General features: G+C 57.5%; 1 protein-coding gene across 6 annotated transcripts; it reads right to left on the bottom strand.

Moving 5' to 3' along the window:
- Nucleotides 1-1,181: 1,181 nt before the first annotated feature.
- On the bottom strand, nucleotides 1,182-20,833 carry APEH (acylaminoacyl-peptide hydrolase). 6 transcript variants are annotated; one of them, XM_038410761.2, is made up of 22 exons: nucleotides 20,143-20,833; nucleotides 19,689-19,818; nucleotides 18,452-18,578; nucleotides 12,368-12,458; nucleotides 11,752-11,827; nucleotides 11,338-11,489; nucleotides 10,849-10,986; nucleotides 10,371-10,462; nucleotides 9,860-9,900; nucleotides 9,037-9,158; nucleotides 8,428-8,488; nucleotides 7,888-7,985; nucleotides 7,667-7,718; nucleotides 7,449-7,537; nucleotides 6,811-6,949; nucleotides 6,651-6,734; nucleotides 5,198-5,278; nucleotides 4,604-4,692; nucleotides 4,101-4,291; nucleotides 3,910-4,012; nucleotides 1,774-1,880; nucleotides 1,182-1,356 (listed from the first exon to the last, which is right to left on the bottom strand). In XM_038410761.2, the coding sequence occupies exons 1-22, from the start codon at nucleotides 20,152-20,154 to the stop codon at nucleotides 1,251-1,253; spliced, it is 2,181 nt and encodes a 726-aa protein (XP_038266689.1). In that variant the 5' UTR covers nucleotides 20,155-20,833; the 3' UTR covers nucleotides 1,182-1,250. The 6 variants fall into 6 exon arrangements, with proteins under 6 accessions (XP_038266689.1, XP_038266690.1, XP_038266695.1 ...); XM_038410762.2 differs by having other exon boundaries at nucleotides 18,452-18,642; nucleotides 20,143-20,401; XM_038410767.2 differs by lacking the exon at nucleotides 10,849-10,986 and having other exon boundaries at nucleotides 20,143-20,403.
- Nucleotides 20,834-25,300: the final 4,467 nt, after the last annotated feature.

Raw genomic sequence — 25,300 nt, 5'->3', positions numbered from 1 at the left:
GGACCCCCTCCTGACTTTGCCCTTGGCCTCTATCTTCGCTCTGGCAGTGAATCTGGCTCCACTTGCCCATCCTGCTGCCCGTTCATAGTGCTACCTCTCTGCTATGCCAACATCTGCGTAGACCTGCTGCTCTTTCTGTAGGGCAGGACAGTGGCTGAGGCTCAGACTGACCAGGAGCAAGCTGCTCTTTTTTTATGGACCCCACCCAGTGATACACAAAAGCGTTGTAGTGCCACTGCCTGTCCCCACTCTCCTCCCTGCCCAGACAGCTCCAGCTGACTCAGCCCTGGGACACGTGCCCAGCTGTGGTCCATGCACCAAGTATCCTGCCAATGAGGCAGCACCAGCTGCTGACAGCAGGGCTGGGGAAATCCTGCTTCCTGCTGTCACAAAGTGGAAATTTTCTGCAGTTTTTATGATGCCTGTGTGTGCATCAGTTTCCCTCTGGACTTCACATCCACAGGGCGGCACTGCAAAGGGGCTGAAATACCAGTCTTGGGACAGAGCAGGAGTCATGAGTGGCAGGGTTAGTGAACTGCCTGGAGGACCTGGAAAGATAATGGGAACCCCAGGGATGGCACAATTAATTCCCAGCCCTGGGAGGCCAGCAGGTGGGGCATCTGAAGTCAGCCTGGCTCTGAGGGCACTGGCCCAAGAGGTCAGGGGTAAGAGCCAACTCAGCAGTGCTCACCTGGGGCAGAGCTAACACCTGCCTGCAGGGCACCATGGCTGGGTGAAGCTGTCTCAGCCTTGGCTGTTCCCGGTGACTTAGAGATCCTGCTCTGACTCGACAAGGCTGCCGGGTGTCGCTGCCAGCACTGACTGTGTGCTGGGAGGGTGAAAGTCTCCCACAGGCTTCTGGTTCAGCAGGACAGGGTGGGCAGGCGGTGGTGAGAATGTGTGGCCTGTCCTGGCAGACGGGCTGGCCTCTGAGGGGTTCCTCTAGGGCTCGATCCAGGAACTAGGGCTGTGAGGCACCCCACAAGGGGCAGGCGCACAGGATGGGCTGTTCGCAAGATGCAAATGGAGTGTAAAGCCAGCCAGCTAGGCGAGGGGAGAGCGAGCACTGGCACACCTCTCACTTTCCTCCCACAGGGCCCTTCCCAGTTCTGCAGGAGGGGCACTGGTGGCTCCTCCCCCTCCCCCAACCTAGCCCCAGGGGCACGCCACATCCTTGGGGACACAAGATGAGCTGTGGGTTTATTGGATTCAGGTTACAGGTCTTGGGCAAAGGCGAAGCACAGCCCCTGTCAGCACTGCAGGTGCTGGAGCAGCCAGAGCGCCATGTTCATAAAGCCGTCGGCCTCAGCTTCGACGCCAGAGAGCGCATGGCTGTTTCTGGGGTACAGCAGCAGCCTGTGGAAAAGGAGAGGGCTTGGCAAGGTACCTCAAAATCAGCTCTCCAGGACCCCCACATACACACCTGGGCATGGACCAGGACCCCATGCCACCTCTCCAGGGACCCCCCCACCCACTCAGGAATGCACCAGGACCCCTGCACCGGGACCCCCCCCCCAGCCATTTGGGATGTACCAACTCCTCACAGCCATCTGAGCCTCCAGCCAGTTTCCCTCCTACAACTTCAGCTTCCTCCGACCCCAGTGATCTGCTCCCTCCCTTGGTGCCAGTCTGTTCCATTGGTGATCCCAGCCGTAATGGCCTTATTGCACCTGAGCATCCAACTTGTCCTCCCTCCTGCCCCAGCCATGGCCCCTGCACCAATCAGTTCTCTCCTCCCAGCTGATCCCCATGTCCTGCCCCCCGCAGGCTCACCGTGCAGGGATGCCCCTGGCCTTGAGAGCACGGTAGTACTCCAGCCCCTGCTTGGGGGGGACACGCCTGTCCTCTTCTCCCAGCATCAGAAGCACAGGTGCCCGGACCTGGGGGGAGAGCAGGGCAGTGATCTGGGTCCCACAGCCAGCACTAGGGGACCCACACCATAGAATAGAATAGAATATCAAGGTTGGAAGGGACTTCAGGAGGTCATTTAGTCAAAGCCCCTGCTCAAAGCAGGACCAATCCCCAACTAAATCATCCCAGTCAGGGCTTTGTCAAGCCTAACCTTAAAAACCTCTAAGGAAGATGTGACAAAGTGCGACTGTTTTTAATCTTTCCTCTGAATACTGTAGGGGTGCCTCAATTTCCCCTATGCATTTCTTAAGTCTCTAGGTGGTGGGATAAGGGAGTGTAATTGTTGCAGAGCAGAGGACCAGGATACATAAATGGTCGACCACTGTTTCCTGGCAACTGATGGCCTGGGCCCTTCCCCCTCTGCAAAGTGATAGCTAAAGGGTTGGAGAACAAAGGAATCAGGTGACCTCCTGGCCTGGGAAAGGGACAAAGCCCGGAGGAAGAGGGGCTGGAGGGTGAGTCAGTTTGGGGCTGGCTGGGGACATGGAGTAAAGTGCGGACATGGTTGTCTGGCTCACTGCCCCCAAAATAGACCCAGCTGAGGGGTGCTGTTCTCTGGACCTGCAAGCTCTATTTTAGACCATGTTCCTGTCATTTAATAAAACCTCTGTTTTACTGGCTGGCTGAGAGTCACGTTTGAATGCGAAGTTGGGGTGCAGGACCCCCTGGCTTCCCCAGGACCCCACCTGGGTGGACTCATTGTGGGAAGCACACGGAGGGGCAGAGGATGCTGAATGCTCCGAGGTCAGACCGAGGAAGGTGGAAGCTATGTGAGCTTTTTGCCCTGCAGACAGTCTGCTCACAGAGAGGAGATTTCACCAGAGTCCTGACTGGCTTCGTAGGGAGCAGTTCCAGAGCATCGCCTGGGGACTCTGTGACAACTGGTGGTAGAGGTGGGATGTACTGCACCCTGCGGATGGCGCTTCCTGCAGTAAGTGACTGGGGAGCAGTAAAACGAAGGGGGGAAAACGAGGATCAGGCATGCTGAAAGCTCAGAGAGGAGCTGTTTCGGGGGGCGGAGGAGCTACGCTTAACCCCTGGGAGTGTGTGACCAGCGAGGACTGTGCAGACGCTACTGATAGCCCAGTAAAGCAATCCACACTCCCAAGGACAATCCCAGTAACCGTATACAATGGAGACCTCTCACAGATAGCATGTAGGTAGTGGAGACCGCTTGACCCAAGTCATAGCAAAGGATCTTTCCAGCAAGCTGGAAGAAGCTATAAAAGGGGGAAGTGACATAATTGCTTGGCCTCTCTCCTCCCACAACTCAACACCCGGAAACACATCTGGAGAACAAAGACTGAACTGGGAGGTGGTCCAAGGCTGAAGGAGTCCCAGCCTGTGTATAGAAGATCTTTAACCTGCTTGTATAACCTACCTGGGTGAGACATTGCTTGATTCAAATTCTGTCTAGTTTATAGAATTCAGATTGTGATTTTACTTTTATGTCGTAGGTAAGCAACTTTGATCTCTATGCCTGCTACTTTAAAATCACTTAAAATCTGTCTTTCTGTAGTTAATAAATCTGTTTTATATTTTACTTAAAACAGTGCATTTTGGTTGAAGTGCTTGGGAAATCCACTCAGATTGCAACGGCTGGTGCATGTCAACTTTCATTTGTAGAAGAGGCAGACTGAGTAATGAATTTATACTGATCAAGCTTCTGACCAGGGCAAGACAGTACAGCCACGGGATCCTAGGCTAGGGAGCTGGGAGGAATTGGCTGGAGCCTCTCTGTTATTGGATCATGAGTGGCTTGCAAAAGCATTCATGTAACTCAGCTGGGTGTGTCCCTGCCTGTGGATGGCTGTGTGAGTGCAGGACCTGGAGAGGTTTGCAGTTTGTCACAGCGTCAGTGTGAGAGGGAATCCAGGTTGGTAAGACGGGGTCAGCAGTACCACAGTTCTAGATTGCACCCCAGGGAACCCGTCACAGGGGGATGCAGAGTCTCTGAGAGGGGGTGGGGTCTATGAGCAGGGGGGTGGGGCTCCATACCTGGGCAACGTACTGCATGGGGGACATGTGGAGCATCTCTGCCCAGTGCGAGGCATCCGGTAGGGTATCGGGCGCATAGGGGAAGCCGGCCTCAGTCAGACACCTGCAGAGGAGACAGAGCCCGCCTCAGGGCAGGATCCAGGTTGCACCTGGTGCAGGGGGTGGGGAGGGTCTTAGCCCCAGGCACTCACCAGTCTGGGATGTCGGTGCTGCTGATCATGGAGGCCATGTTGATGACTGGGTTCCTTGCCACACAGGCCTGATAGCTGCCTGGGTACTGACCGATGAGGTGGCAAGCGAGGAAGCCCCCATGTGAGCCACCCACTAGTGCCACACGCGCTGAGTCTAGGGGCTCCTCCTGCAGCACCCGCTCCACACAGTACTGCAATGGGATGAGAGGGGCAGTGCCATGGGGCAGCCAGGGCACCAGGGCCTGAGACAGGGTAGCCTCAGGGCAGGGTGGGAAGCCAGGGCAGTCTCAAGGAGGGGGCAGCCAGGGCCTGGAAGGGGTCACCCAGGGAGGGGACGGGGGGCAGGGCTGAGATGGGGCCAGGACCTGACAGGCTGGCTGAGCCCATCTCTCTACCTTCTAAATCCCTGGGCGGGAGGTGCCCAGAGGGAGCAGCCTGGTCCCCTGGCTGTGGGTCACACACTGTCCCAGCCCCTGCAGGGGTGCTGGGGGGGCAGCCACTACCTGCACGTCTTTGACATCCTGGCAGCCCACGTGCCCAGGCAGGGAGGCGATGCTGTCCTGACCAAAGCCCAGCGAACCACGGTAATTCACTGTGGGAGAGAGTTCAGCATGATGGGAGAGCCCCTTCCAGCCCCCGAGCAGCAGGGGTTCACGAGGGTACAGGGTTGGCCTGCCACAGCTAGCCCCCAGCCATGATCTTGGAGCAGGGTGCCGCCAGGAGACCCCACCCCGGCCAAAGGGTACCCAGCTGCAGGCCTGCAACCCAGGGCGAGGGGAGAGCAGCCGAGTGCTGTGGGGCTGGGTTGGCCCAGGAACTGCGCCCTCCTGCTGGCTGTCCCAGGGATGCTGATGGTGCCCAGGTCCTGCCCTGAATGGCCATCCCCATGTTGGTGCTGCATTCTGGGAGCTCAGCCTCCCTGTTCCATGGCCCAGATGTGCCCTCAGCCCTCTCCAGGGGGCTCCAGGGCACCCTCAGAGTAAGCCTTGGCCCAGCAGTTCCTCTCCAGGGTGCCAGCAGGGGCCGAGCATGGCCACAGCCACTTCACCAGGCTTTGGCTGCATCATGCCTGCCCCCGTGGCTCTGGCAGGACTCACCCAGGAGCACGGCGAAGCCAACCCTGCAGAGCACCGCAGGGTAAACCATCCAGCTGGCCGTGCAGACGGAATGTGGGCCTCCTGCAAGGTGAGGACAGAGGGGTGAGGGGCTGGATCATGGGGCAGAGTCCTGAGGGAAGAGGGTCATAGGGAGTGTGTAGTGTAATTGTTGGGACGTGGTGTCTGGCAGGGACGGGGAAGAGCTGGGTGAGCAAAGCAATCGAGCTGCTAGGCTCCCCCAACACACGATTGCCTTGAACAGAGGCTTTCAGGGGAGCATAGACCAGGGGGCATCTGCTGGCCCCAATCACTCCCTGAATGGCAAATGAACGACACCGTCGGCACAAGGGGTTGGTTGGGAACTGGGGACAAGACACGCTCAACACAGTGACAGAGCTCTGGGGACCAGGGCAAAACTGGAAACAGAGGCCCCCGAACCCTCCAAAACAATTACCATGGGGACAAAAGAGTAAAAGGAGGGAAGGGGCTGTGGGGTCAGAAGGCCCAGGCCTGTGGGGTGGCTATGATCTCTGTGTGGTGGCTGTGCGCCCCTTGGAGCTGAGGGGCCTAGGACTGTGGGGTGGCTGCGCTCCCCGCGGGGCTGAGGGGTTTGGGGGCCTAGGCCCATGGCATTGCTGTGTTCCCCGTGGGGCTGGGTGGGCTCTGACCTGCATGCAGCCGGGGACAGTTCTCAGTCCCACCTCTCCCTGAGCTCTCCCTGCCACGCAGGGAACGGCATCCCCACACTGACCCTGCTCCAGGCTCGGCCCAGCAGATGCCGCCAGCCCACTGTGATGACACCAGCAGTGCCGAGGGTGGGATCTGGGCCTGGGCAAGCAGGCACGTGGCTCCCTGCACTATCAATAGCAGGTGCCAAAGTCGAGTGAGGCTGCCACCCATATGCCAGGCTGTAGCGCCTCACTCAGATCTGACCTGACTGCCCCTCATCTTCCTAGGGACTGATGCAAGCTGCCTAGGGAGGGACTCTCCATGGACACAACCACCAGGGCAGAACCTTGCCCCCCGAATCGAACCCAGAGGGACCTGCCAGTCAGTGTCGGGCGCTGGTTGGGTTGGGGCTGCTCCCCTTCCCCTGCCATGGGGCTGGCATGGTGGCTGCTGGCGAATGCCCCCTTGCCCGGGGGGTGGGTCATGTGCCTGGGAGTCAGCGTCCAGTGAAGGGGCAGTGGCCTGCAGCTGCCGTGACAACCCCATGGGACAGGAGGGCAGCTGGCCCCACGACAAGAGGGGAACAGCTGCAGATGGGCAGGCATGGGGAGCCCCAGGGCAAGGTGGCAGCACTGACGCAGGTCGGGGAGAGCCAAATCTGACAGCACAACACTCGGCTCTAGCTTCAAAATTAGGCCTAAGCAGACCTACACAGCCTGGGAGGGTGGGGGTCTCTGTGGTGGGGGGGAGGGGAAGGGAGGGGCACGCCAGGCAGGGATCTCACCATGGGGCATGACCACCAGGGGCAGCTTCCTCAGCCCTAGCCCCCTGCTGGGCTGCAGCAAGATGGCTTCGAAATCAATACCCTCTGCAAAGGAAGAGTGTGATGTCAGCGCTCGCGCCAGCCCCCCAGAGCCCAGCCCCACACTCCCGACGGCACTCACTGTACTGCGGATTCTCCTGATCCGCGGGGGGCTGCAGGGGCCGGATCACCCAGCTGATCTCCGGGATGGGGGTCACATCCTCCAGACACACCCAGTGCACCTGGGCCTCCCGCCCGGCCCCGGGGAGGAAGGCCACCTTCTGCCAGGGGAAAGAGCCCATCAGTGGTAGGCGCAGCATGCTCGGGGAGTGGGGGCATGACCCAAGTGGGGGCCACGATGCTTGGGCGGGGGCCTTTGCAGACATCTTCCGGCAGCATTTGGGGAGGAAATGGCTGCAGCTGGAATGGGGGCTGGCAAGGAGACTGACAGCATTGACCGAATAGGCAACCTGCATGCAGCACCAGTGCTTGCAGTCCCTGCTAGTCCAGCCCTGGGCTCCACCTCACAGCTCTGCTGGTGCCCCTCACTCCTGCCCCACTGCCCCCTGCTAGCCTAGCCCTTGGCTCCATCACCCAGCTCTGCTGGTGCCCCACATGCCTTCCCCACTGCTCCCTGTTAGCCCAGCGCCTGAGCAGGGCGATGCTTTGGGATGCTGACTGGGGTATGGTGTGGATGCAGCCAGTAAATTTTTATTCCTGAGTCTGCATGCAGGGTGAAAGGTCACAGCACAGTCTCCCACCTCAGCCCATATCCCTTACCAGTGTTGGGGGGCAGCTGGGGGTCGAGAACCTGGCCACCAGGAGATCCCGGTCAATGGTGAGGAGAGACCAGCTGCCCAGGGGGGCACCTGCAGAAGGACAGATGCCTGGGTCACGGTCTGGAGCTCACAGGAGGAGTCTGGGGGCAGCAGGGCTCCCAGCCCCTCCCACCAGGCATCCAGGGACACTGTGAGCAGAGCAGGCTGCTGGGTACTTACCCATCGTCAGGGAGGTCACGCTGCCACTCAGAGTCTCCACCACAAGCAGCTCCTAGGAGGACACCAAGAGCTTTGTCAGAGCTGAGGCCGAGCCAGAGCCAGGCAGGGCTCAGCACGCCCCCAGCCTCTCTGCTCAGGGTTGGCCTGGGCCCCGGGCTCTGCATATGCCCGCAGGCAACACAGCTGTGGGACTGCCCTGCCCCAGTCCCCCACCCCAGTACCTGCCGGCTGCGTTGAGCGGTGTCCAGCACGACCCTCTGGCTATCGGCTGCCCAGCACAGGCCTGGCAGCGCTGGGCAATAGATCCCTGTGAACGTTCCTGCAAGGAGAGGGCCCCGGGCTCAGAGCGCTGCCCCCGGCACACCAGCCAGGCTGGCACAGGGCACTCGCACCAATGGCCAGCAACAGGGAACAAATCTTCTCACGCAGCTCCTGTTCAGCCCCCTGCTTACACAGCTCTGCCAGTGCCCCTCACTCCCGACTCGCAGCCCCTGCTAGCCCAGCCCTGGGCTGCCCCCCAGCTCTGCCAGTGCCCCTCTCTCCTGACCCACAGCCCCCTGCCCCCCCCAGCTCTGCCAGCACCCCTCACTCCCACCCCGCAGCCCCTCCTGGTCCCAGCAGCCCTGGCCCCTCGTGAGCAGACAGTGCCATGTGCTAACTTTCACAAATGGAGAGTGCCAGATCCCTAGGTGCTCAGCCTGCCTCATCGTCCCGCTGCCCAGCTCCTCCCTCGTCCCCAGTGAACCCGGCCGGCTACTCACCCTGGCTGTGCCGGGGCACGACATCCAGCACGGTTGAGGTGACCTTCGTGTACCAGTCGTACTGCAAGAGATGACCGCCTGGCACTCAAGGGCAGCAGTATGGAGCTCTGTTCTGCAATGTTGCCCCCTCCCTTCTGGGGGATCCAGAGCAGGGCTGGTGGCTGCTCATGGGAAGGTCCAGCATGCTGGGGAGCCTGACCTGGGTTAGCTAGACCCCAGCAGGCCTGTCCCAGCTCCCCCCGGGCACCCGAGGGAGCAGCAGCGCTGTACCACAGGCACCTTCCGGTGCCTTGTTGGGGGGACAATAGGTGTGACCCTGTGGGGAGCAGGGGGCACCAGCAGAGAGAGCGAGCACGGCCAGGCACAAGCGTCAGGGAGACATGCTCAGGGAAGATGATTCTCGTTGTGCTGCCGTGGGCACAGACATTCTGCTATGGCAGCACAGACTGCTGAAGAAGCCCAAGCACCAGTCCTATGCTGTGTGACCGACGGCCGGCTCCCAGCAGGAAGTGCCCCGGAAGACATGGCCCACACGGACTTGGCTGGGCCCCAGAGAGCCTAACACCCAACCTCTGGCACTAGCTCCCCAGCCTGGTGGAACCCACTCACCATGCGAAGGCGGCTGCACTGCTGGTGGGGTCCGAGTGCGCTGTTCTCCAAGTACACGATGCGGCACTGATCAGGGCTCAGGCGTGGGGACCACACGGCTTTAGTGTCATCTGACAGCAGCTCTGTAGAGGGACAGAGAGGATGGGGGGCAGTCATGGTGGAAGATGGGCAGGTGGGCAGGGTAGGGGTCAGGCTGGACAGGGGCAAGCCAGACAGGAGCAGGCCAGATGGGGGCATGGGGACATGCAGAACAGGGGGCATACAGGAAGGACGGGGACATGTGAGCAGAGTGGGTACCACAGGCAGGGTAGAGGGTATGCGGGCAGGGAGCAGGCAGAACAGGGGCACATGGGCAGAGTGGGGATTGCGGGCAGGGCAGAGGGCATGTGGGCAGAGCGGGGATCGTGGGTGCAGGGGGAGATCAAGAGCAGGGTGGGCACAAGCACAGCCGGAGGCACACAGGCAGGGTACAGGCCGGAAGGGGACACATGGGCAAAGTGAGGACCACGGGCAGGGCACGCAGGCAGGATGGGGCACGTAGGCAAAGTGAGGACTGCGGGCAGGGCAGAGGGTACACGACCAGGGTGGGGCACAGCCAGACTGGGGGCACAGAAGCAGGGTGCAGGCAGGACAGCAACATGAAGGCTGGGCTCAGTCAGGACAGGGGCACATGGGCAGGGTGTAGGCAGGATGGCGACACGAGGGCAGGGCTCAGGCAGGACAGGGGCATGTAGACAGAACAGGGGTGAAGCACACTGGGAAGGCACTGGCAGGTAGGGGGCACGCAGGCAGGGCACTGGCTCAGAAAGCAGCAGCGACTCACCACACCTCGCTCCCGTCAGGTCCACATAGAACAGCGCTGACCTGGGAACCAGAGGAGGGCAGCCATCACTGCACGGGCCCCATAGCTTCCCCACAGCTGCCCAACCCTCCTGCACTACACCCGATAGGAGTGGCCAGCCCAGCCCCCACTCCTCCCCCTCCAGATGGCCCCTGCTCCCAGCTGGCAGATCGGAGCTGTGGTTCCTCAGGCTGAGTCTGGCAGCCCCAGCCCCCCAACAACCCCTCCCTTTGCAGTGGTCTCTTCCAGAGGAGGCTGCAGCACATGCCTGCAAGCTGGGGCCAGCTCTCAGAGCAGGGCTGGGTCAGCCCCAGTCTGGCCTTCTACCCTAGCAGACAGCCCCAGCCCAAAGGTGCCTCAAAGGGCATTTCCCCAAGGGGTCCCACTGGCCTAGGCGACATGGACATGGCTCCACTCCTGGGAATGGGGAGGCCCCTCTCCCCAGTGCCGGGCGCTCAGGCAGGGGCAGCTGGCAGCAACACAGGGCACTCACCTGCGGTTGGTGCAGTGCCGCAGGCCCAGGCGGAAGGGCTCATGCCACCAGCCTATGAACACCACACCCGTGTCGCCAGGGGACCAGAAGGCCTGCAGGCAAAGTGGGAGAGCGCCAGTGAGCAAGAGGAGCGGAGAAAGAGAAGGTGGGGGGAGGAGAACCTGGTGAGGGGGGAACAGTGTCAGAGGGGACGCAAGAGCAGCTAGAAACTCTCCCACGCTGTTTAAGGGAATGAAGCAATGAGTGGTGCCCTCCCAAGAACCAAAGCAGGGCCCCTCCCTACCAGCTGGCATCCTGGGGCACAGGTTCCCCTGCTGAGGCATATCAGCCCCTCATGGAAACTGGGTGACCTGTGGGTGCTGGCAAGGGCAGCTGGCATCAGAGGGAACAGGCAGAGAGGTGTTTGGGGGCTGTTTTGGGCTGCCAGCGGGTGCCAGTCAGGCACTGCCAGCACCTGGCTCCCCACGGCCGCGCTGACCTGCCCAGGGGAGATGTGCTCCGGAACACCTTCCAGCACCGAGACATTGCCGCTCTCCACGTCCAGCACGCACAAGGCTGGGATGCTCTTGCCCACCAGTGCCTCGCCCCAGTCGTCGTGGTACACAAACTGCTCCCCCTGGAACACAGAGCCATGAGTGCCCCCTCCCTGGGACACCCCCCAACTCTCCTGCTTTCTGGAGCAGGACAGCCCTGTGTCTCGGACACAGGGCAGATCTGGCTCTATTTGCATTGCCAGAGCCCACAGGAAAGCCATTTCCTGCCCCACAGGCCCAATGTGGGGTGGATGGGCAAGCTCAGCATCCCCTAGGGAAGCATGGCACAGTACTCAGTGGCAGAGCTGGGAGTTGCTCTTTGAGTCCCTGCTCAGGGCCCTAGCACCATGCCTGGCTTTCTGGCCAGTTGTGGGGACGGGGCAAGTGGTCCACCCACAGCTCCAACTCGCGACCTCCAGCTGCACCCCACACACCTTGACAGCCTTGTCTCGTCTCTCATCAGCACAGTTGCTGCTCAGCTCCGGGGTTCTGCTCTGGAAGAAGGACTCGGCCTTGGGCCGTTTCCTCTCGGCCACATAGAGCAGGTGGGTCTCCGAGTGCGACCAGGACAGGCAGCCAAACTGATCTGGGGAAGTGTTGGTCAGACCCTGTTGGGCAGCATGGCCCAGTGCCCCCACCACAGGCCCTGGGGACCCCCTTCCCCACCCTCCCCCACCTGGCCAGACGGCTGCAGGGCCCCCTTCACCACCCTCTGCACGCCTGGCCAGATGGCCACGGGGCCCACTTCACCACTCTCCCAGCCCCCATCCTGCCCTGCCCCACCCCCTCCCCCAATTCCCTGCCAGCCAATGCAGGGAGAAGGTGGATACATGGGGACCCAGCCTCACCATCCTCATAGACGTTGCCATGCTTCTCCAACACCGTCAGGTTGATGCTCTTCACCTTGCGATTTTGATCCCAGATCTGGAGGAACAAAAACATCAAGGGCCAGGCCCCAGGACTGTGGGGCCACAGGGCAGGTGAATGGCAGCACAGGGCGGGGGGAACAGGTAGCTGTGCTGGGTATTGCTAGCAACAGCTCCAAGCTGGGGTGGTAGTTTGCCTGGCTGCAGAGCGGGCAGCAGGGCCCCACCTTGCACGGGCTCACTCCACCTATGAAGGGAAAGAGTGGGCTGGCCACGGCTCTGTCCATCCTGCCCCACACCAGCCCAGGATCCCACGAGGGTCGGGCCAGCTGCCATGGGCAATGCCTGGTAAACACTGAGGGGAGAGCCACAGGGATTCCCACCCTAGTGGCCTGCTGGAACTACAGAGAAAAAGCCTCCACCCCAAAGCCAGGCCTGAGGAGGGGCTGTCAGCAGCAGGGGCCCCTTCCTTGAGTCCCAAGCACAGTCAGGCCAGGAAGGAGCCTCAGCCCCAGACAGCAAGAATGCTGAAGGCTGCCCTCACTCTGTCCAGGGCTTTTCCTACAGTGCCAGTGGGTCAAGCCTCATATCGACTCACCTCAAGAAACTGCTTCTCCTCGCCTTTGCCAGGGCTGGCTTTCCGCAAGACGGCCTTAAGTGCCCCGCTGGGAGACTCCCTGCTCAGCAGCCTGCAGGGGGAGACAGGCTGGAGTGGGCCTGGGGGCATGGCATGGCCTGGGGACAGGAGCGGCACGGCCATGGCTCAGGGACTCCATAGGACCCTGGACCCACATGTGCTAATCCACCCCACAGGGGTGCTGGGAGGGGTGGAGTTGGAACCTGTTGTGATAACGGGGTCTGCAATTGACCCTATGAGCTCAGTCGTGCAAGAGAGTGAATGTTCCCAAGCTATCACAGTGACCTATTACCCAAAACGGTACAAGAAAATATGTACAAAGGTCCCCAAAGGACTGGGTGTTCCGGCCACGCCTGGTAACCACGAGAAGGCGGGGACCAGAAATCAGTAGACCAAACCTGGCGTCGGAAATTTGGCCTAATTGGTGATCAGTGGGCTATTCCACCCCTCTGCCTTTGGAGGCTGGAAAACAGACAGACTTTGGGGGAAATGAGGTGTCATTAGAGGTTCTGGAACACATTGATAATCTAAACAGTAATAAGTCACCAGGACCAGATGGTATTCACTTAAGAGTTCTGAAGGAACTTAAATGTGAAATTGCAGGACTACTAACTGTAGTCTGTAACCTATAATTTAAATCACCTTCTGTACCAAATGACTGAAGGATAGCTAATGTGATGCCAATTTTTAAAAAGGGCTCCAGAGGTGACCCTGGCAATTACAGGCCGGTAAGCCTGACCTTAGTACCGGGCAAACTGGTTGAAACTAGAGTAAAGAACAAAATTGTCAGACACATAGATTAACATAAGTTGTTGGGGGAATAGTCAACATGATTTTTGTAAAGGGAAATCACACCTCACAAATCTACTAGAATTCTTTGAGGGGGCCAACAAGCACGTGGACAAGGGGGATCCAGTGGATATAGTGTATTTAGATTTTCAGAAAGCCTTTGACAAGGTCCCTCACCAAAGGCTATTAAGGAAAGGTCCTCTCATGGGTTGGTAACTGGTTAAAAGATAGGAAACAAAAGGTAGGAATAAATGGTCAGTTTTCAGAATGGAGAGAGGTAAACACTGGTATCCCCCAGGGGTCTGTACTGGCTCCAGTCCTATTCAACATATTCATAAATGTTCTGGGAAAAGGGGTAAACAGTGAAGTGGCAAAACTTGCAGATAATACAAAACTACTCAAGATAGTTAAGTCCCAGGCACACTGTGAAGAGCTACAAAAGGATCTCTTCGAACGGGTGACTGGGCAACAAAATGGCAGATAGCATCAGAGGGGTAGCCATGTTAGTCTGTATCCACAAAAACAACGAGGAGTCTGGTGGCACCTTAAAGACTAACAGATTTATTTGGGCATAAGCTTTCATGGGTAAAAAACCCACTTCTTCAGATGCATGGAGTGCAAAATTGCAGATACAGGCATAAATATACGTTGGCACGTGAAGAGAAAGAAGTTATCTTACATGTGGAGAACCAGTGTTGAAAGCCAATTCAGTCAGGGTGGATGTGGTCCACTCCCAGTAATTGATGAGGAGGGAAAATTGCTTTTGCAGTGAGCTAGCCACTCCCAGTCCCCAGTCAAGCCCGAATTAATGGTGTTAAGTTTTGAACTATAGCTCTGCAATTTCTCTTTGAAGTCTGTTTTTGAAGTTTTTTTGTTGAAGAATGGCTACTTTTAAATCTGTTATTGAATGTCAAAGGAGACTGAAGTGTTCTCCTACTGGTTTTGTATGTTACCATTCCTGATGACCGATTAGTGTCCATTTATCCTTTTACGTAGAGACTGTCTCCGGTTTGGCCAATGTACATGGCAGAGGGGCATTGCTGGCACATGATGGCATATATCACATTAGTAGATGTGCAGATGAATGAGCCCCTGATGGCGTCGCTAGAATAGATATGGGAACAGAGAGGCAATGGGGTTTCCTACAGGGATTGGTTCCTGGGTTAGTGTTTCTGTGGTGTGGTGTGTAGTTGCTGGTTAGTATTTGCTTCAGGTTGGGGAGCTGTTTGTAAGCAAGGATTGGCCTGCCTCCCAAGGCCTGTGAGAGTGGCGGATCGTTTTCCAGGATAGGTTGTAGATCGTTGATGATGCGCTGGAGAGGTTTTAGCCAGGGGCTGTACGTGATGGACAGTAGTGTTTTCTTCTTTATTGGGCCTGTCCTGTAGTAGGTGACTTCTGGGTACCTGTCTCACTCTGTCAATCTGTTTCCTCACTTCCTCAGGTGGGTATTGTAGTTTTAAGAATGCTTGATGGAGATCTTGTAGGTGTTTGTCTCTGACTGAGGGATTGGAGCAAATGCGGTTGTATCTTAGGGCTTGGCTGCGTAGACAATGGATTGTGTGATGTGTCCTGGATAGAAGAGGGAGGCATGTAGGTAAGTATAGTGGTCAGTAGGTTTCCGGTATAGGGTGGTGTTTATGTGACCATCACTTATTTTCACTTTAGTGTCCAGGAAGTGGATCTCTTGTGTGGACTGGTCCAGGCTGAGGTTGATGGTGGGGTGGAAACTGTTGAAATCCATGTGGAATTCTTCAAGGGCCTCCTTCCCATGGATCCTATGATGAAAATGTCATCGATGTGGCGTAAGTAGAGGAGGGGTGCTAGGGGATGAGAGCTGAGGAACTCCCTTCTCTTCATGTGCCAATATATATTTATGCCTGTATCTGCAATTTTCACTTCATGCTTCTGGAGAAGTGGTTTTTTTACCCACAAAAGCTTATGACCAAATAAATCTATTAGTCTTAAAGGTGCCACCGGACTCCTCGTTGTTAAAATGGCAGATGAAATTCAATTATGATAAACGCAAAGTAATACACATTGGAAAACATAACCCCAACTATACATATAAAATGATGAGTCTAAATTAGCTGTTACCACTCAAGAAAAAGATCTTGGAGTCATTGTGGATAGTTCTCTGAAAACATCCACCCAATGTGCAGCGGCAGTCAAAAAAGCTAACAGAATCAAGGGAATCATTAAGAAATGGATAGATAATACAACAGAAAATATCATATTGCCTCTATATAAATCCATGGTACACCCATATCTTGAATACTGCGTGCAGATGTGGTCGCCCCATCTCAAAAAAGATATATTGGAATTGGAAAAGGTTCAGAAAAAAGCAACAAAAATGATTAGGGGTATGGAATGACTGCCATATGAGGAGATTAATCAGACTGGGACTTTCCAGCTTGGAAAAAAGACAACTAAGGGGGGATATGATAGAGGTCTACAAAATCATGACTGCTATAGAGAAAGTAAATAAAGTGTAATTTACTCCTTCCCATAACACAAGAATTAGGAGCCACCAAATGAAATTAATAGGCAGCAGGTTGAAAACAAACAAAAGGAAGCATTTTTTTTTTTTTTTTTTTTTTTTTTACACAACACACAGTCTGTGGAACTCCTTGCCAGAGGATGTTGTGAAGGCCAAGACTATAACAGGGTTCAAAAGAGAACTAAATAAATCCATGGAGGATAGGTCCATCAATGGCTATTGGCCAGGATGAGCAGGGATGGTGTCCCTAGCCTGTTTGCCAGAAGCTGGGAATGGGTGACAGGGCAATCACTTGATGATTATCTGTTCTGTTTATTCCCTCTGGGGCACGTGGCACTGGCTACTGTGGGAAGACAGGATACTGGATTACAAGAACCTTTGGTCTGACCCAGTATGTCAGTTCTTATGAAATTAGCCGGAGCAGCAACTGTCTGGTGACAACCACTGCAGTGAGCTTCATCATCGTGGCTGGGTCTCCTTGGAACCAGGCCTTCCTCCTCCTGCTCCTGCGAGCTGCCCTGACCAGACCAGGCCAGGCCAGGCCAAAGAGAGGGGTCCAGAGGCCAGCACCACCTCCATTGGCTTCAGCTGAATTGCAACCCCAGCTGGGACGTGAAACTTTCCCCCCCCCCATTCACCCTTGCGGCCTTTGCCCTCTTCACCTTTTTTCTCTTTCCTAGCCTTCTCTGTTTTCTTCCTATCTAATAAGAGCGTGGCTGAGTTGGCCATGCCTGCATACTTTGCAACGCCACTGTAAGCCTGTAACCGAGCGGCACTACGCCAAACCGCCTCTTGCTAGTACGAGTTTGCCAGCTCTCGGGCATGGGCTGGGGCTGGGTTTCTCCAGCAGTGAGATTGCAATGAAGTCAGCCCCAGAGACAGATGCTGAATCTCTCTTTTTGTTGTTCTTTTCCGCTCTATCTTTGGTGCGTTGGGCTTGTTGTCTTCTTAGCAACCAGGATCAAACTTGAGCAGCAGCAGTTACCCCAGTTCATCTCAACTCACTGCTTCTCTTTTCCCCAAACAGTTATTTGCCAGCTATAACCCTGTCTACGAGACTGTCTGGCACGGGGAGCCCCTCTCCTGCCAAAGGGAAAGGGAACATAGGGTGTTGTTACAATGAAAGCTTGACTCAGTCCTTTCCATTTCAAAAGCTTCAGCTGGTTTCCCTTTCTTTCTGGATGTTCAGTACAAGTTAAAGAGGTGTTTGCTGGGCTGTTTGCCCTGGGACAATGCAAGCTGAGGTCTCCAGATTCTAAAGCCCAGGATATGGTTAACACAGTTTATTGTTGACCAGGGACTGGGTCACGTGAACCCTCTGGCTCCTGTATCCCGTCTAAACACACACCAGGACACAGCACAATGGAGAGGTGCTCCCAGCAGGCGCAGCAAAAGGCAGGGACAACAGGCTTGGCACATGGGGTTCCCCATTGCAAAGCTGGAGAAGCAGCAGGGAGCTAGAGGTGGCCCAGATACCTCCTCCAGGGTGTCATAAATATAAAGGGAAGGGTAAACACCTTTAAAATCCCTCCTGGCCAGAAGAAAAACCCTTTCACCTGTAAAGGGTTAAGAAACTAGGATAACCTCGCTGGCACCTGACCACAATGACCAATGAGGAGACAAGATACTTTCAAAGCTGGACTGAGGGTAAAACAAAGGGTCTGTGTGTGATGCTTTTGCCGGGGACAGAACAGGAATGGAGTCTTAGAACTTAGTAAGTAACCTAGCTAGATATGCGTTAGATTATGATTTCTTTAAATGGCTGAAAAATTAGACTGTGCTGAATAGAATGAATATTCTTGTCTGTGTGTCTTTCTTGTAACTTAAGGTTTTGCCTAGAGGGATTCTCTATGTTTTGAATCTAATTACCCTGTAAGGTATTTACCATCCTGAGTTTACAGAGGTGATTCTTTTTACATTTTCTTATATTAAAATTCTTTTTGTAAGAAATTTGAATGCTTTTTTCATTTTTCTTAAGATCCAAGGGTTTGGGTCTGTGGTCACCTATGCAAATTGGTGAGGATTTTTATCAAGCCTTTCCCAGGCAGGGGGTGCAAGGTTTTGGTGAGGATTTGGGGGGGGAAGACGTTCCCAAACAACGTTTTCCCAGTAAACCCAGTCGAACGTTTGGTGGTGGCAGTGGAAGTCCAAGGGCAAAGGGTAAAATAGTTTGTACCTTGGGGAAGTTTTAACCTAGGCTGGTAAAAGTAAGCTTAGGAGGTTTTCATGCAGGTCCCCACATCTGTACCCTAGAGTTCAGAGTGGGGAAGGAACCTTGACAAGGGGGCGGGAACAAGCACAGCCAAGAGCCCCGCCCTCTGCTAATGGCCTTTTGCAGGCAACTGAGCCTGGAGCCCCCCCAAGGACACAGAGGAGGGGCAACCACAGGGGAGGGGACAGGGCAGTGTAATGGCAGACTCTGCCTCCCCAACCAGTAGCCTGGGAGCTAGGGGCAACTCAGGGCTAGACACAAGTCCCCCAGGACATCCCCACCCCCGCACTCTGAGCAGGGGGCCTCTGCCAGGTGCAGAGCCACACTCTGGCTCAGTCCCTCCTGCTGGAGCCCCCAGCACCGGGGCAGGAGGCAACGCAGCCCAAGCTCTTCCCCAGCTGCCTACATCCCATGGCAGGGCAGCCCCCACCTTCTGCCCAACCACTCCCACATTGGGCAGCCAGCCAGGTCAGGCTCTAGCAGAGCTGTGGGGGTGGCGATGGGCACACGGTGGGCGCTGGCAAAGGCACAGGGCAGAGACACTCACTCTCCCTTGATCTCACTGCAGGTGCCCGAGGGGCCCGAGTACACAATGGCCTGGCTGTCATGGAAGATGAGGTATTGGCGGCAGAACTTCACGCTCTCGGCTCTCTCCAGGTCCTGCTGAGACCACTCTGGAAGGAGAGGGCAGTCAGCTGCTGCCTGCCCCAGACAGGCACTGCTCCCCTCTCCTTTGGCCTTAGAGCAAAGATACCAGATGAGATGGCCTGTGTACAGAGCAGGGCACCTTGCCTGCCTGCACTCCTGGCACTTTCTATGTTACCTGCAAACAGGCAGGGCTTGTGGCTAAGGCAGGAACTTAGGACTCAGGAGATCAGGGTTCAACCCCAGCTCTGTGTGATCCTGGCCCAGGCCCTTATGGCTTGATGGTCAAGTGCACTTAGCACTTTGCAGCTGGGACGGGGGACGCTTCTGAAAATTAGCTGTCACTGTCTGGGCCTCAGCTCCCCAGCTGGCACATGGGGACAGCCTTACGTAAGTCAAGCTTACGTCCCAGGAAGCTGGGGCCAGCCCCATCTGGGCACACTTCTCCCACCTCTCCAGTTCGAGAAAGGGAGCAAGTCACATGGCAATGGGCAGGTCCCAAGGCTCAGTCAGGCCTCTGAGTGGAGAGAAGACAGAAGCCTGGAGAGCCGGGAGCAGTGGCTCAGGAAGCAGGGCTGGTCAGGTTAGGGAAGCCATGCGGAGGGCCGCGAAATCCTTAACTGGGGAAGGCCGGGACTGGAGATGCTGTGGGATGCTGCTGTGACAAGTGCAGAGGGAGTTGCGGAGTCTCTGCTGACTGTAAGGGAGGGGACTGTAGGTAACAGACAGGCAGCACAGCGCCAGGTGCTCTCTGCTACAACAGAGCATCCCATCATGCACTGCTTCTTCTTTGGAGCCAGCTGCAGGGATGGGAGGGCTGAGCCCAAGCCCAGGGAGCCTACCCAGGAGATGGCATGCTGATCCGATGGGACCCAACAGCCACAAATCCCTTCACTCATGTGAAGAGCCCCAAGCAGGATCTTGGGGTGGTTTCCTCCGAGACTGATTCTTGGCAAGCAGACAGCCTAGGCCCATTGCCTCACCTCAGAGATGGGGAACTGGGGGGCTTCCCAGGGCAAGGCCGAACCAGAGTTAGGAACAATGCAGCTGCCCTCTGCCCCCGGGGCCCCTCTGCCCTCCGCTCTCTCCGCACTGGGGCAGAGGGGCTTGGAACGCGCGGGGCGCAGCGGGGTCGGTACCTGTATAGACATTGCAGTATTTGCCCCCATACCGAGTGGTGACCTCGGGCCCGATACAGGCACTGCAGAGCGAGGGGCACTGGCTGAGCTCGCGGTACAGCGCCGCTATCTCTTCCGGGCTCCTCAGCACCTGCGCAGGAACGGCTTGTCAGCACAGGGAGGCTGGAAGGGGGCGCCGCGCCAGGCACCGCGCAGCCGGGCAGGAAAGGACCAGGGCAGCGGGGAGTTCGCGGGCAGGGAGGGCTGGGCGCAGAGCCTGGCACCCCGGGGGCACGGACGGGGGCTCAGGGACGGGGAACGCAGCCAGGCGGCTGTGCGCGGGGGAAGGGGTCACGGCCCTGTGGGTCACACGGAGGTCACGGCGGGAGGTGGAGCTTTCGCTCCCAGTCCCTGCCCTGCCAACCAAGGCCCCTCCCGCGGGACGCTGTGGGAAGGCGCTGGACAAGCCCCTCACCGGCGACTCCATGTAGCTGACGCTGCTCCGGACGCTGGGGATCCTGACACGACACTTCCGGCGCGGAGAACGGGGCCTCTACTGGCCAGGGTCCGGCCCCGCCCCAAGGGCGCTGCGCGGGCAGGGCGCGTGTGACCCCGGTACTTGCCAGCAACGAGACCGTGCGCTGTCCCCGCTAGGGGGCATCGGGCCAGACCTAGCTCCGCAGCGAGCCTCAGGCGTGGAGATGAACGGCACGCGGCCCCCCTTCAGAGCCCAGAGACCAGCCTGGGGAGTCGGGGCTAGGCGCTGGAGGCAGGGCCGGGGGCGGGGCGCTGCTTGGGGGCAGAGCTGGAGGTGGGGCCGGAAGGGAGGAGACCGTGCTGGCGGGGCGGGGCGGGGCGGGGCGCTCGGGGCGACGGGGCTGGTGCTGGTGAGGCGCTGGCTGGGGTCAGAGCGGGAGGTGGGACCGGGCTGGTGGGGTGGGGCGCTTGGGGGGACGGGGCTGGTGTTAGTGGAGCGCTAGCTGAGGGCAGAGCTGGAGGTGGGGGCTGGGCTGGCGGTGATAAGGCTGGCAGGGCGGAGGAACGGGGCTGGTGTTGGTGAGGGGCTGGGCTGGAGGGGACAGGGCGCTCGGGGGGATGGGGCTCGTGTTGGTGGGGCACTGGCTGCAGGCAGAGCTGGAGGTGGGGCCGGACTGGAGGGGAGAGGGCTGGCGGGGTGGGGCGCTCAGCGGGACGGGGCTGGTGTTGATGGGGCGCTGGCTTGGGGCAGGGCTGGAGGTGGGATGCTGGCGGGGCAAGGCGCTAGAGCCGAAGGTGGGGGCGGGGTAGGGCTGGTGCAGGGGGAGTCAGGCATTGCAGGAGCCCCGAGGTGGGAGCTACTTGCGCACGCATCTTCCCTGCCCGATGGAGCCCGCAGTGGGTCGTTTGGCTCACTGCTTTCCCATGCCCTTGTAGTGTCGGGCCGCGACTCCGGGCCTTTTCCCCTCATTGCCAGCCAGTCTTTGCCCTCCTGGCCCAGCTGACAGGTGAGGTTGCCCTGGCAGCAGGATGGGTGACACCCCAGGAGCCCAGCATAGGTGCTGACTCTGTGGGTGCTCCGGGGCTGGCACACCCATGGGGAAAAATTAGTGGGTGCTCTGCACCCACCTGCAGCCAAGCTTCCTGCTGCCCCGCCCCACCTCACCTCCTCCTCTGCCTCCTTCCTTGAGTGCGCAGCAACCCCTCTCCTCCGCCTACCTCCCAGTGCTTGCCGTAGAAAGCTCTGGGAGGAGGGGGAATGTGGCATGCTCAGGGGAGCCGGCGGGGAAGAGGCAGGGCCGGGGCAGGAATTTGGGGAAAGGGTTGGAATGGGCAGGGTGGGGGTGGAGTCGGGTGGGGCCAGAGGCGGGTGAAGAACGCACTGGTGCCACTAGAAGTTGACGCCTATGGAGCCCAGCACCCCCCAGGGCCGGCATGGCCCCAGAAGCCCAGTTCTGTGCTGCCCGTGGTGATGCCCAGCAAGGCCAGGCTCAGCTCCATGCAGGGCAGAGCCCTGGGCTGGCTGGCACGGTCTCCAACGTCCTCTGGTTCTTGGCACCAAAACACGGCCGCCGCATGCTGTCCCTGGCAGCCAGGAGTGGGTCAGGATCCAGTATTCACAGCTTACTGCTTGAGTCCCTTTTTGGGGACTGCACTGGCCTGCGTCTGCTCTGCCTGAAGCAGTTGCTGAGGTCCAGGGTCGAGCACACAGTTTTCCATGTCAGAGGGAAGGCTCGCTTAGATTGGACGTCTCTTAATCTGTCTTTCAATATAGTCAACAGCCCCACTGGGAGACCTGTGTGCCAGTTCTGGGTTTGTGCAGTGGCTGCTTCTACACTAGAGATCACTTCCTGTCACCTCTCCCCAGGCTGTGCTGCAGCGTGGCAGAGCATAGGCAGCCCTCCTCTGAGCAGATCTTCGTGACGTGCTGGCCAGATCCCGAGTCTTTGTACTGGTGCCACCGGAGAGCATGTAGAGCTGACCAGGGTGGGGTTGTCCAGCCATTCTAGTGGGAGAGAGGTTGAGTGGTGCATTGTGGGTGTGGGTCATGGTGTGCTTGTTGGAGTGGGTCAGGCCCCATTTTCTGTTAGCCATAGGGATCTCGTTTCCTGGGGGGGCTCAGGCAGGTTGGCTGGGACAGTGCAGCAGAGTCTTACTGTGGGCGTCTTACATGGTGTTGAATGATGCATGTGGGTCTGGCTGTCTGCATGCCAGTCCCAAGCTGGGAATAGCACAGACGGCGCCATGCCCATGTTAAAGCTGTGCAGCCTCTCGGGCCTGCTGTGAATTCTAATGAATTGGCCTGTAGCAGGGAATGGCTTCAGTCAGTCTCTTTGTCCCCAGCTTGCTGATGACAGAGGTCTCCTGGGACCTTGAGTGCTGAGCTGGAGTTTCCACCATTGCTCCAGCCAGCAGCATTGCAAGGTTAGGCTGGGAACTGGGAAGCCAAGTGGGAAGCTGCCATGGGCACCTGGCAATCCGTGGATTGCAGAGTGACACACCAATTTGGCATTTCCTCACCAGCCTGCACATCTCTAACTAGAGCTGAGCAGCCGATGCCAGCCAGATGGCTGTGCAGGGGCTGAGTGAGAGCTGCATCCAGGTGGGGTGGGTAGAAGGAGCACAGGCCAGAGATGGTGATAAACAGCAAGTGCTGGGCGTGGGGGTGGGGAGGGAAGAAGCAGGAGTGAAGCCTATCCCACGAAGCAGGGAGCTGTAAGCTGAGCAACAGGAGGGTGGCTGGAGGATGTGTGGGGTTGGACTTCTCCTGGCCCTGAGAACTAGCGCCTGTCCCCTCAAGCAAAGTGTCCCCATTTCCCCCCCCCCCCGCCCACCCACCACATGACAAGCAGCTGCCAGTTTGGAGCACAGAGAGAGCCCATTGCCGTACTGCTGAGGACAGCTCTGTGGGCACCAGGGATCGCACACAGCTCCTCCAAGAGAACTGCTCCAAAGGACACAGTCCTGGGATGAGCAGTACTTTTCGCTCCTCTAGCCTGTACCACAGACTGCCTAGCTCCCACTCCTAGCTGCACTGCTGTGCTTCCACGGCCTCCCCATGCACTTTGCCTTGGTGCAGTCCATCTCCGTGGAGTCAGGGTAGAGTTTGTGATGGCCGTTCCTCGGCCTCGCCACCCTCATGATGTCACAGAGTGCAGTTCCTGGTTAGATGGCCTCTTGGGTGGAATCCTATGCCCTACCTAGCTGGCTGGCAAGGGGTTCTGGAGTTGGCACTCAGGGTCTCAAGGACAGTTAGTGGCTGCCACAGCCCTGGTGCATGCAAAGGCCAGAGAGTCTGCGCAGGAAACGACACTTCTCCAGTGCTTCCCAATGCAGAGCGCCAACTGGCTTTGCTCTGAGGATCACTCCCAGCCACCAAGCAGCAGCCTCCTCCAGGGTGGACACAGCAGCTGGTTGCTGGGGTCACAGGAAGGAAACATCTCTTGTGACCTGCCAGGGCCCGTAGGGAGGCAGAGTGGGGGAAGTAGGCCTGATGTTTGGCCTGGACCGCTGGCCTGATCCCCTTGCGATCGTTGATGAGCTCAAGGGACCAGGGCCTTGGCTAAGTGCTATCCAAGGGCAGGAAGGTGGAGTAGCAGACTGTGTCTGTCTGCCCCATTGTCATCAGGGGTAACAGTAGAGCACCTTTGCCCCTGGGGTTGATGCCTGGGGGCCTTGATGAATGTAGCAGGTAGCTTTTAGGGGGTTACCTCCTTGATTTGGGGGAGCAAGTTTTAAGTGAAATTTGCAAACAAAATAAATGTTGGGGACTTTTTTAGTGACTCGCCCCCTGTGTGCATATGGGGCTGGATTGTCTCAGTCACAGCACAGGGGGCGCTGGGGTCAGCAGAACCACCCAGTTGCATCACTGCCAGGGTTCCAGCTAGTCCAGGATTCTGTCTGACATGTCCAGTCCAGGTGCCTCAGAGAAAGGTGCAGGAAGCTTGTGGTGGGCAGTGCTGGGATAGCCAGTTGGGGGCAGAGCCCCAGCGAACAGTCTCTAAACAAGGTTCTTTCCAATGTAGCATACCCTGACAATCTGTAGGTCAAATATGTGGGAGCAAAGGAATCTGAATCCATGATAAAACAAACAGCCGCCTGTGGGACAGTTGGATGAAGCAACAGAGAGGAATGATGATCGGAGCCCAAGCAGCATGCTCTGTAACGCACGTGGCACAGAGAGCTGCCTAGAACTCCCTATGCAGCATCTGCTGCTTTCGAGGTACAATGCACTGCCTAGGACAGCTCCTGCTCACAGGGAACATGCAGAGGAAATGGGCTGGCCCAGGGAGATGGAGCTAAGGTGCCTGGCTCAGTTTGGAGCAGTCTCTCTATCCCTGTTCTCAAATGGCCTCCAGTGTCAACAGATTAAAGGAATTCCATAATAAAAGAGCTTGAGCTCTGCTCCTACCCAGGCGGAGCTGGGCTCATGAGAGAAGAACAGTACTGAGGTCTGAAGAGGGGTTCTGGTCCCCCACCCCATGCACGTGCTGGTTACAATCTGTGGCAGCCGGGGGACAGGTAATGGCCCGTGAGGCAGCTGCTGAATACAAAGCAATGTTTGAAACTGGGCCTTGTCAGCACCCTCTCTTTGTGACTCCTCATTCTGAGTGTTCTGGGGGCATAGCTTGGATGATGCATGGCTGTTACCATGGCCCGGTATGGCTGTTTGGGGCCATAGGGAGCCCACGGTTTAACTTATCCAAAGACCCACACGGTTTCAGAACTGAATGAGTCCTGAGATAGCTGTTGCGGGTCCTGTCAGACTCCCTTTGTTCTGCTGCTTTGGTTCATGCCTCCCTGCCACACAGTCCCCAACAGTCTAGTGGCTTTGGCCCTTCATCTCTCTCCTAGAGTTGCATGCCTGGGGTTGCCGTTTAGGTGGGGCAGCTGGACCATCTTTGCGGTCTCCCTCCCTTTTGAATCATAGAATTGAATCATAGAATATCAGGATTGGAAGGGACCTCAGGAGCTCATCTAGTCCAGCCCCCTGCTCAAAGCAGGACCAATCCCCAACTAAATCATCCCAGCCAGGGCTTTGTCAAGCCTGACCTTAAAAAACTTGAAGGGAGGGGATTCCACCACCTCCCTAGCTTACCCATTCCAGGGCTTCACCACCCTCCTAGTGAAAAAGTTTTTCCTAATATCCAACCTAA

The sequence above is a fragment of the Dermochelys coriacea genome, chromosome 7 (assembly GCF_009764565.3).
Source record: "Dermochelys coriacea isolate rDerCor1 chromosome 7, rDerCor1.pri.v4, whole genome shotgun sequence".
Classification (NCBI taxonomy): domain Eukaryota; kingdom Metazoa; phylum Chordata; order Testudines; family Dermochelyidae; genus Dermochelys; species Dermochelys coriacea.
Note: the sequence above shows the minus strand (reverse complement) of the source record. Positions and strands in the feature narration are given on the sequence as shown.